At 35.9% G+C, this 11,893-nt stretch overlaps 1 protein-coding gene across 4 annotated transcripts in view; it reads right to left on the reverse strand.

Annotated features, from left to right (window-relative positions):
- Positions 1-11,893, reverse strand: part of LOC105300775 (disks large homolog 2) — a 277,157-nt gene that overhangs the window by 48,117 nt on the left and 217,147 nt on the right. For all 4 annotated transcript variants that reach the window (XM_011373138.1, XM_011373141.1, XM_011373139.2 and 1 more), the window contains exon 4: positions 10,535-10,610. In XM_011373138.1, coding sequence (XP_011371440.1) covers positions 10,535-10,610 — 76 coding nt within the window. The remainder of the gene's footprint in view (positions 1-10,534; positions 10,611-11,893) is intronic.

Below are 11,893 nucleotides of genomic sequence, written 5' to 3' on the forward strand. Positions count from 1 at the left end.
GGCCTTTTACCTTAAAGAGTCAGGTTAAAGGAAGCCCTGTAGTGAATCTGAATTTATTCACAAATAACTTTCAAAGTAGAAATGGATTTGAGCCAAGTTTTCTGAATAATACCTAACATCCTAAGTTAACAGCAGGAAGAAAATTTAACAAAAGCTTCATCTGATGAAACTATACTCATTATTTCTATAATCACAAATTATACATCTCCTATTTATATTACTCTAGCCCCAGCATCACTAATTGAAGAGACAGAATTAGGTGTGCTAATAACACATAGAATTAGTTCATACATAGAAATGCCTTAAAGAATCAATTATTCTGTTTTGCTCACACAATAATATGTCATCATGAAGGGCTCATTTTTGCCACTTACTAGCTCTATGAGCTTGGGTAATTTATTTATCTTTTCTAAGCTTCAGTTTTCTCATCTGTAAAGAGGGCATATTAGGAATACTTACCTTACAGGGCTATCGTAACAAAAGTGAGCAGTGCTTATAAAAATAACCAGTAGAAAACAAAAGTGAGCAGTGCTTATAAAAATAACCAGTAGAAAAAAAAGCAATCTACAGATGTGTGGAGTAATTCCCTCATGGAATGAAATGCAGTGGTTCTCCAGTGCAAGAAGTGCTGATCAAGTCCCACAGGCAGCCATGCAATGTGGCAGAGAACTCAGAAACGACTCCGACTTCTAGCCCAAGGCAGGGGCAGAGCTGGGGGCTGAGAGCAGTCCTGCTGCTACCTCTACCTTCCTGCTCAACCACAAAGTTGGCAAATGCATGGTCAAAACCCCTCCTTGTGTAAATGAGTGTAGGGCAAAACTGAGGCAACCCTCCCTTCCTTTCTCTCTGTGCAAAGGGATTTGAGACCTAAAGAAGGAGTACTTTTAGGAAACTACTCATTCTAGCCTTTTAAAAGGGGAGTGTTTGAGGTGTGTGTGTGTGTGGGAAGGGGTAGAGGTGGGAAAGAGATAGACTGATATTTCTAGGTACTTTACATATATTATCTCTTTTAATATAATTTCTGTTTTTACCTATGAGGTAATTGAGGCTTAGATATGTTATTCTAACTCTGATAGAAGTTGGTCATGCTGTTTGTTACCAAATCTTTCTGCTATGCCTGTGTATCTCTAATTTTAGCCAGCCTAAAGAAATCCCTGGGAAGCTTGTTAAAAATGCAGCTTTCCTATCTCCATCCCCAAGGATTCTGATTCCACAGGACTGGGGTTGAGCTGGGCATCTCCATTTTTAAAAAGAGCCTCAGCTGATGTTAATGTAGGTGTTCTAGGCTACACATTCTTTTTTTCCTTGTCAATATTTTCTGGTCTTTCTTTCCTCTCTATATCGACTCTATGGTCCCAGTCCATGTTGTACCTGCACTTTTAAAATGGACTCCTGCTTTCTAGGGTTGCTTCTTTTTGGAAATTTAATCCACCCAGCAGTAGAGCACTCTAACCTCTGCTAAAATCCTGCAAAGACTCTCCACTGCTCTCATGATCTGGCTCCTGATTTTGCTCTGCCTTCTCTGCTGAAACATGCAGTTTTGCACTCATGCTTTTGTACTTAATCGACATTAAGCTTCTTTGGCTTTCTAGTGCACAGTGGGCTTGAGTTCTTTCCTGGCTTTACATGCTGTCCCCTCTACAACATTCTTTCTATCCTTTAATACCTGGTCAGATTTTATTTATCCTTCAAGCTTTCCTTTGGACATTATCTCTTCTAGGAACTTTCCTATGAACTCCAAGAGAAGCTTACATATTCCAGGTCTGAGTTCAAATGAGACCCTGAGACCTTGGGCTCACTTCTCACTCGGCGCTTATCAGATTCTCTGTGTTATTTGCTAACATGTTATTTCCTCAGAATATTTTATGATTCCTAATGGCTAGAACCATGTCTGTTCAAACATCTGTCACTGCTAGTCTCTGTCTCCTCCAATCTATCCTTCCCTCAGTTGCCAGATTGGTCTCTTTGAAACCTACTTTCATCATTCATTCCTTTTTCCTCTAAGAAGGGTAGATGGAGGAGCCAGAATCTGTCTTGTGGATGCCATGCTAGGTGCTAGGGGCACAAAGATGAGTAAGTTTGGGCCTTTGTCTGGGAGTGACACTTGGGCAACGATACAGGTATATTCAGCATTCAAGCCCAGAGGAAACCATTAAGTCTAGTTTGGTCATAACTCTCCAAATTCTTCACCGTCTACATGATAAAGTACAAGTTTCCAGGAAAATGTAAGGCAGCAGAACTGACTTGAGTCTAACTCTCCAGTTGAATCCTTTCATTCTCCTTCATAAACTGTTGCTTGCAATGAAAGTAAACCATGTTTTACTTCCTATGTATCCATCCTATTCCTACCCCACTGCCTGCCCTTGCAAATTTTACTAATCCTTCAAGTCCCCTCCCTCTACTCCAATTAAAAATCTCCCAGCTTTCGTGCCAGAATCTCTTTTTCCTTTGAACTGCAGAATATTCACCATTTCCTCTCTGCGAGGACTCATTCTTTCCCCTAGAATCTCAGCTCCCTCAGGACACTGACCATGGCTTACTCATCTTGGTTCACATTGCCCAGCAAGCTGCTTTATAATGACATCTAACAAACCTTATTATATAAATGAATAAACAGTTTTGCCAAGACCTGTCCCCTCATTTGTTCTGGCAGGCCTTACTAGAGAAAGTGTGCAACCCAAGCTCACTTCAGAAAGCTTTTCATCCAGAAAGGTATACATCATGGAGGAAACCAGCTTCCTCTTTTCAGGATTTAAGTTTATGCCCAAGTTAGTCTTTGACAAAGTTAAATCCAATTTGATTTACTTCTTTATTTTTCTTAAAATGCACAAGTGTAACCTGGTTTTAATAAAGAAGAGAACATGCTGTAGTAAATAGATTATGAGTTTTAGAATCAGTCAGACGTAGGCTCAGATTTCTTCATCTTTTTAAGCCTCAGTTTCTTTAAATCTATAAAGAGGGTATAAATAATTTTCCTTCAAGTCTTTGTTGTGATTAAAAGATGTATATAAGCCGTTTGGTGTTGTATAATGAACACTCCAACTACTTTGAATAACATTTTCCACCTTTGTTTTGTACTAGCCTGTGGTTAAACAAGTTAGTTATTTATCTATAGCCTACCTTACTTTAAAAAGCATTGGAGACACTTTTACATTGCACATTGATGACACTTAGTAAAGATATTGATAACTCTCTGATATTCTCTTTAACATATATTTCCCTGCCTTAAATTATAAGCATTTTTAAATAAAAATAAAGCAAAATTTAGCATAGATCTCTAATTACTCATTGGTTTTTCAATAGAGAATAACTTGATTCTGAAGATTATACAATTTCTTAAACACCTCAAGAAGTAACAGAATGGCTGATTAGGAAATTGATGAAAAAAGTCAGAGGAACAAAGAAGGAAATTAAGGGGCTGATTAAGTTTTCACCAGAGGCTAGTTTGAATGGAAACTCATTAGGAACTTAGCTGATAGTCTCAGGAAAAATTGGCTACAATGAGGAACTGAGACAATTCTCAAGGAGACCCATCTCAACTGATGACCTTGTTGACTTTATGGGTCTGTAAAGTCTGGAATTATCTGGGTTACTGAACCAATTGTCCACTTATCTTTGCATGTGTATACACAGACTTTGTAAAGGCACATGGGCATTTTCAAATGGAGAGCCTCAGATTTCCTCACAGATGCTCTCAAAATTCAATGAGCTTTGAAGCTCATATCCAGGCTTTCCACATAAGCTTCCTGATCTTCCACACCATCCTTGTCAGCCCTATTTTTTACAACTCGTATCGCACTACCCATGCCATCCATCTGATGCCTCTGATTTGCTCAGCCTCACTCCAACATGCCTACAGTTTCCACCTTCATGTTCATGCTGTTTCCTATGCATGGCTAACTGACACTCAGACTTCAAGATCTCGTTCAAATAACACCTTCCCTTTGAAGGCTTCTCTCATACTCAAGGCACAATTGGTAACTCTCTCCTTCTTCTGACCCCCAACAGAATAAGGTACAGTATGAAGAAATAGAAAGGACAAATGTTCTGCTGTAAAAATGATATGAATTTAAACCTGACTTTTGCACCTGCTAGCTGTATAACATTGACTTATTTCCATAGTTCTTGTCCTTGGCTCAAATTGAGTGGCATCTCCTGACGCAGCTTTCCCAATCCTCCACATAGTTTGTGTCTCCTTTCTTAAGCACACTTTCTTCTATCTTTTGCTTTCTGCTTCTGGACAAGCGTCTTCTCGTTGATGTATCTTTCTCATGGGATTTAGAAAACTTTGGGTCATTATTTCTTAATTCATAGGCTCATGGAGTATTACCACTGGAAGGTACTTGAAAATTATTGAATCCAGGGACCTCAAATAGAGAACAAGTTCCAATCTTGTGCTAGGCACGACTAATTAATCATGATAATTTTTTGTTTCCTGCTGAGGTCATATATGGCTTCAGAATTATTTTCAATACAAAATTCCAGGTAGAAATTATTAATGCATCAGTCTACATAGAAGATAAAATTTGTCTGACATTCCTCATGTAGTTCAAAGCTGTTGTTTTGCTAACAAGGCCAAAAGAGCAGTGCTGACTTACTTATGAACTGAAACCAGAACCCAGGTTACTTACCCTCCTGAAATTCAGCCCAGGGTTTCTCTTTCCATGTGATCACGGCTTCTCTTTCAATACTCATTTGAGTCTTAGAATTTATATTCTATGCATTGGCACATACCTAATAGTATTTAACAATATATTTAAAAAGTATAATATACAAGTTTTGGTCTTATCAGAAAGACATCTAGGCTCTCATTGATGTTATAAGCTCTGGAGGAGGAGAACCTATGTTGTATTTTCTATCTTTCAAAGTTCTATGGTCTATAGGTCTATGTTTGGCATGTGGTAGATATTTAACAAAAATTCTCTGATATGTATCCAACTACATATATGAAACAAAGAGGAAATCTATCCTTACATTTTCACCAAGAATCATTGAAAAATCCTACCCCATTATACATAAGCACTATTTGTTTAAAAGGACTCACACATGACGACACATATCTCACTTTTTTTAGAGTGACACCATATTTTTAAATAAATTCCAATTTCATCTCAATGTTTTAGGGGACAGTAAATTATTATGTCAGTGAATGGGCTACCCAGTGACATGTCTACTTAAAAATACAAAGGGCAGTGTTGTGGTTTGAGGCTCAAAAACCCTGAGAAATGACAGTTATTCTTCTTGTTTTTCATGGTGGCATCTTCACTGTAACTTGGAGTTCTGTTTGGTGTTCACAAGCCAGGATTGTTAGGACAAAAAAAAAGTAAAGGAAAGGAGAAGAACAGAAGGAGAATGGAAAGAGAGGAGGGATGGGGAAAGGTATTTTACAATATAGCCATAAGATACTAGTTATTGTCATTTAAAAATAGGTTTAAAAAGCTGTACAACCCACAGCTAACACCATACTTAATGGTAAAAGATTAAATGCTTCCCTGTTAAGGTCAGGAACAAGGCAAGAATGGCCATCCTTGCCACTTCTCTCCAACATTGTACTGGAAATTCTAGCCAGGGCAATTAGGTGTGAGAAAGAAATTAAAGTCATCCAGATTGGAAAGAAATTAGTTAAAGCTCTCTCTTATTACATATGACATGATCTTGTATATAAAAAATTTTGAGAAACGCATGAAAAAAAACTATTAGAATAAATGAGTTCAGCAAGGTAGCTGATTGTAAGATAGATATACCAAATAATTATATTTCTATACACTTGCAATGAACAATCCAAAAATAAAGAGGACAATAAATAGATTATGAGTTTTAGAATCAGTCAGACGTAGGCTCAGATTTCTTCATCTTTTTAAGCCTCAGTTTCTTTAAATCTATAAAGAGGGTATAAATAATTTTCCTTCAAGTCTTTGTTGTGATTAAAAGATGTATATAAGCTGTTTGGTGTTGTATAATGAACACTCCAACTACTTTGAATAACATTTTCCACCTTTGTTTTGTACTAGCCTGTGGTTAAACAAGTTAGTTATTTATCTATAGCCTACCTTACTTTAAAAAGCATTGGAGACACTTTTACATTGCACATTGATGACACTTAGTAAAGATATTGATAACTCTCTGATATTCTCTTTAACATATATTTCCCTGCCTTAAATTATAAGCATTTTTAAATAAAAATAAAGCAAAATTTAGCATAGATCTCTAAATACTCATTGGTTTTTCAATAGAGAATAACTTGATTCTGAAGATTATACAATTTCTTAAACACCTCAAGAAGTAACAGAATGGCTGATTAGGAAATTGATGAAAAAAGTCAGAGGAACAAAGAAGGAAATTAAGGGGCTGATTAGGTTTTCACCAGAGGCTAGTTTGAATGGAAACTCATTAGGAACTTAGCTGATAGTCTCAGGAAAAATTGGCTACAATGAGGAACTGAGACAATTCTCAAGGAGACCCATCTCAACTGATGACCTTGTTGACTTTATGGGTCTGTAAAGTCTGGAATTATCTGGGTTACTGAACCAATTGTCCACTTATCTTTGCATGTGTATACACAGACTTTGTAAAGGCACATGGGCATTTTCAAATGGAGAGCCTCAGATTTCCTCACAGATGCTCTCAAAATTCAATGAGCTTTGAAGCTCATATCCAGGCTTTCCACATAAGCTTCCTGATCTTCCACACCATCCTTGTCAGCCCTATTTTTTACAACTCGTATCGCACTACCCATGCCATCCATCTGATGCCTCTGATTTGCTCAGCCTCACTCCAACATGCCTACAGTTTCCACCTTCATGTTCATGCTGTTTCCTATGCATGGCTAACTGACACTCAGACTTCAAGATCTCGTTCAAATAACACCTTCCCTTTGAAGGCTTCTCTCATACTCAAGGCACAATTGGTAACTCTCTCCTTCTTCTGACCCCCAACAGAATAAGGTACAGTATGAAGAAATAGAAAGGACAAATGTTCTGCTGTAAAAATGATATGAATTTAAACCTGACTTTTGCACCTGCTAGCTGTATAACATTGACTTATTTCCATAGTTCTTGTCCTTGGCTCAAATTGAGTGGCATCTCCTGACGCAGCTTTCCCAATCCTCCACATAGTTTGTGTCTCCTTTCTTAAGCACACTTTCTTCTATCTTTTGCTTTCTGCTTCTGGACAAGCGTCTTCTCGTTGATGTATCTTTCTCATGGGATTTAGAAAACTTTGGGTCATTATTTCTTAATTCATAGGCTCATGGAGTATTACCACTGGAAGGTACTTGAAAATTATTGAATCCAGGGACCTCAAATAGAGAACAAGTTCCAATCTTGTGCTAGGCACGACTAATTAATCATGATAATTTTTTGTTTCCTGCTGAGGTCATATATGGCTTCAGAATTATTTTCAATACAAAATTCCAGGTAGAAATTATTAATGCATCAGTCTACATAGAAGATAAAATTTGTCTGACATTCCTCATGTAGTTCAAAGCTGTTGTTTTGCTAACAAGGCCAAAAGAGCAGTGCTGACTTACTTATGAACTGAAACCAGAACCCAGGTTACTTACCCTCCTGAAATTCAGCCCAGGGTTTCTCTTTCCATGTGATCACGGCTTCTCTTTCAATACTCATTTGAGTCTTAGAATTTATATTCTATGCATTGGCACATACCTAATAGTATTTAACAATATATTTAAAAAGTATAATATACAAGTTTTGGTCTTATCAGAAAGACATCTAGGCTCTCATTGATGTTATAAGCTCTGGAGGAGGAGAACCTATGTTGTATTTTCTATCTTTCAAAGTTCTATGGTCTATAGGTCTATGTTTGGCATGTGGTAGATATTTAACAAAAATTCTCTGATATGTATCCAACTACATATATGAAACAAAGAGGAAATCTATCCTTACATTTTCACCAAGAATCATCGAAAAATCCTACCCCATTATACATATGCACTATTTGTTTAAAAGGACTCACACATGACAACACATACCCTCACTTTTTTTAGAGTGACACCATATTTTTAAATAAATTCCAATTTCATCTCAATGTTTTAGGGGACAGTAAATTATTATGTCAGTGAATGGGCTACCCAGTGACATGTCTACTTAAAAATACAAAGGGCAGTGTTGTGGTTTGAGGCTCAAAAACCCTGAGAAATGACAGTTATTCTTCTTGTTTTTCATGGTGGCATCTTCACTGTAACTTGGAGTTCTGTTTGGTGTTCACAAGCCAGGATTGTTAGGACAAAAAAAAAGTAAAGGAAAGGAGAAGAACAGAAGGAGAATGGAAAGAGAGGAGGGATGGGGAAAGGTATTTTACAATATAGCCATAAGATACTAGTTATTGTCATTTAAAAATAGGTTTAAAAAGCTGTACAACCCACAGCTAACACCATACTTAATGGTAAAAGATTAAATGCTTCCCTGTTAAGGTCAGGAACAAGGCAAGAATGGCCGTCCTTGCCACTTCTCTCCAACATTGTACTGGAAATTCTAGCCAGGGCAATTAGGTGTGAGAAAGAAATTAAAGTCATCCAGATTGGAAAGAAATTAGTTAAAGCTCTCTCTTATTACATATGACATGATCTTGTATATAAAAAATTTTGAGAAACGCATGAAAAAAAACTATTAGAATAAATGAGTTCAGCAAGGTAGCTGATTGTAAGATAGATATACCAAATAATTATATTTCTATACACTTGCAATGAACAATCCAAAAATAAAGAGGACAATTCTCATGGAAAAGAATAAAATAGGAACCCTACTTCATATCATATAAAAAATTAACTCAAAATAGATCAAACACCTGAATGTAAAGCTAAAATTACAAAACTCTTAGAAGAAAATATCAACATAAGTTTTCATGACGCTGGATTTGGCAATGGTTTTTTAGATATGATACCCAAATGAAAATAACAAAAGAAAAAATAGATAAATTGAACTTCATTGAAATTAGAAACTTTCATGCATAACAGGACACTATTCAGAGAGTAGAAAGACAATTCACAGAATGGGAGAAAATATTTTAAAAGCATTTATTTGATAAGAGATTAATATTCAGAATATATAAAGAAACTCTACTACTCGACAAAAACAAAAAAAAACCAAAAAAAAAAAAAACCCAAAGAGCACAACAATTTAAAAATGGGCAAAGGATATGAATAGACATTTCTCCAAAGAAGATATACAAATGGCCAATAAGCACAGAGAAAGATGCTCAACACAAATAGTCATTAGAGAAGTGCAGATCAAAATCACAATGAGATACCACTTCAAAACAAATATGCTGGCTATAAGCAGAAAGACATATAACAGATATTGGTGAAGATGTGGAGAAATTGCAACTCTCACATGCTGATGGTAGAAATTTAAAATGATGGTACAACCACCTTGGAAAACAGTTCGGCAGCTCCTCAAATGTTAAACATGGAGTTATTATATGACCCAGCGATTCCACTCCCAGATATTCTCCACCCCCAAATAAGTATATGTCTATGTGAAAATTTGTACACAAATGTTCATAGCAGCATTATCTACAATAGGCAAAAAGTGGAAAAAAAAACTTAAATGTCCATCTACCAGAATAGATAAATAAAGTATATCCAGATGATGGAATATTATTTGGCAGTGAAAAAAATAAAGCACATATACATGCTACAACTTTGAGAACATTATGGTAAGTGAAAGAAGCAGTCACAAAAGACCACATAGTGTATAATTCCATCTATATAAAATATCCAGAATAGGCAAATCTATAGAGACAAAGTCGATTAGTAGCTGCCTAGGATTGGATGAGATGGGGTTGCAGTGGGTTGGAGGGAATGGAAAATGTATGCTACAGGATTTCTTAATGGGGGTGATGGAATGTTCTAAAATTGATTGTAGTGATGGTTGCATAACTCTGAATAGCCTAAAAACCTTTGGATAGCATCCTTAAATTGGTGAATTGTATGGTATAATGTAAATTATATCTCATTAAAGCTGTTATTTACAAAAAGATACATGTGCATATGAGTAAATATTTTAATTTTAGTGATCAAATTTCATTTGTTAATTCTCTTCTTTTCTATGTCTGTCACAACAATCCACGTATTCACTTTATTCATTTAGATGATCCATGTGTATATTTCCATGACCACTATCTTAGCTTTATAATGTGTAACAGGCTAGACATATTTTATGATGAGCAGCTATTTTTTATGAAATCCATCCTTTTAGAACATTTAATTTAAAATAAAAATTTAGAAAATTAAAACACTTAAATTATATTTTTCTTTCTTCATGGTAGTCATTATATCACTTTTAGCAACACATAATTTCTGCTGACCACTAGCAGCTCTGCTCCCAGGATTTAATATGTTTACCATAAATCCACTTCATCAGAAATCACATCATTACTTTTAGCAATACATTTCTAACAGCGCTGTACTATCTGGTAGCTTTATAATTTGTTTGCTACTGAAAGCCTAAATGTTAATTATAGTTAAATCCATGGCAACCGAGAGAATTTAATGTTTCAATTATTTTGTACCTACCCCTTTTGAATCAATCACTCCAGGTTTTGCATTAAACTTCACTGTCTTCAATCGGGCACGTTCCTTTCTTTCCACTCTAAAGAAAATTGAAAATAAAGACTCTTTTACACAGACAGTCATTTATGATCAAGTTTCTTATTAAATGAAGAACATTTCTTATATGGCTCAAATACAATGTGTTTTAAAATGTTTCTGTTCCTTTGTTCAGTATAAAAAGTCTTGGTGTAATGTATTTAAGCTTCTAACACATCCCTTGATATTTCTGTGTTATATATACTGAGAGTCACAGTAATTGAAACAAAGGAGAAAAACCAATATTTGTTATTTAAATGCCTGAATAAATCAATCAAAATCTATTTCAAGAAATTACAGCCCATAGAGAAGAATGTATAAGGTGGAGATTAAGTAAACTTTTCTCTTCTCCTTTTCTTTTTGTTTCCCTTTTCTTCCTTTTCTTTTAAGAACACTACAGAATTTACTACCCTCACCTTAAAACCAAACATGTTATAGATAGTCTTGAATTTTTCCATTTACCCAATGTTTTCCTGTCATTCTGCAGCTTTCATCAAGCACTTATTGAGGGGCTGGGGAACAAACAAAAATCATTTTAAAAGCATGACTGCAATAAACATAAACAAAGACCGATCGTGCTGCACAGTAAGACTATTGACAGCAAAATGGGAGCATCTATCTCATTGAAGGGTGAAGAGGGGTAGAAATCATTGGGATGGGCTTCTTGGGGGAAGTGTCAATTTATGTGAGACTTGAAGGATTAGGAAGAGCTTGTCAGTAGGAAAAGTTCAGAAAGAGTTTCTCTGATAGGAGGAAAAACATGTACCATGCCCTGAGGATATAAGAAAGCTAAGAACTGGAGGAAGATTCTGGTACAGGATATATACAGGATGAGTATGTGAAGCCGGAGAGATGGTGGGGTCTCCTTGCAAAGGTGTCCATCCACCCTAAGGACTTGGATTTTTTCCTTGAAATATCCTCATGAATTATTAGAAGGTATAAAACAGAAGTGATAGGATAGATTAGCATTTTAAATAACTGACCCTGGTGAAGGAGAAAGATAGACTGGAGGAGGAAAGAGAGAGCGGAAAGCAGGAGGCCTATGTAGAAGCTATTGCCATGATCCAGGCAAGAAATGATGAGAAATGATAACGAGGTGGAGAAGAGAGAAGGGCTTGACAAATATTAGTAAAATAAAATTGGTAGGACTTGTGTCTGTTTGAAGGCTAAGGTAGAAAAAGAGGAAGAGAGAAATTTAAATATCTGGTTGTTTTTTGAGCCTCTCTTGTGAGATATGACCATTTCTTCTTCTATGCCACAATAGAACTTATTTGTATCTCTATGTCT

Source organism: Pteropus vampyrus, unplaced genomic scaffold (assembly GCF_000151845.1).
Source record: "Pteropus vampyrus isolate Shadow unplaced genomic scaffold, Pvam_2.0 Scaffold218, whole genome shotgun sequence".
NCBI classification, from domain to species: domain Eukaryota; kingdom Metazoa; phylum Chordata; class Mammalia; order Chiroptera; family Pteropodidae; genus Pteropus; species Pteropus vampyrus.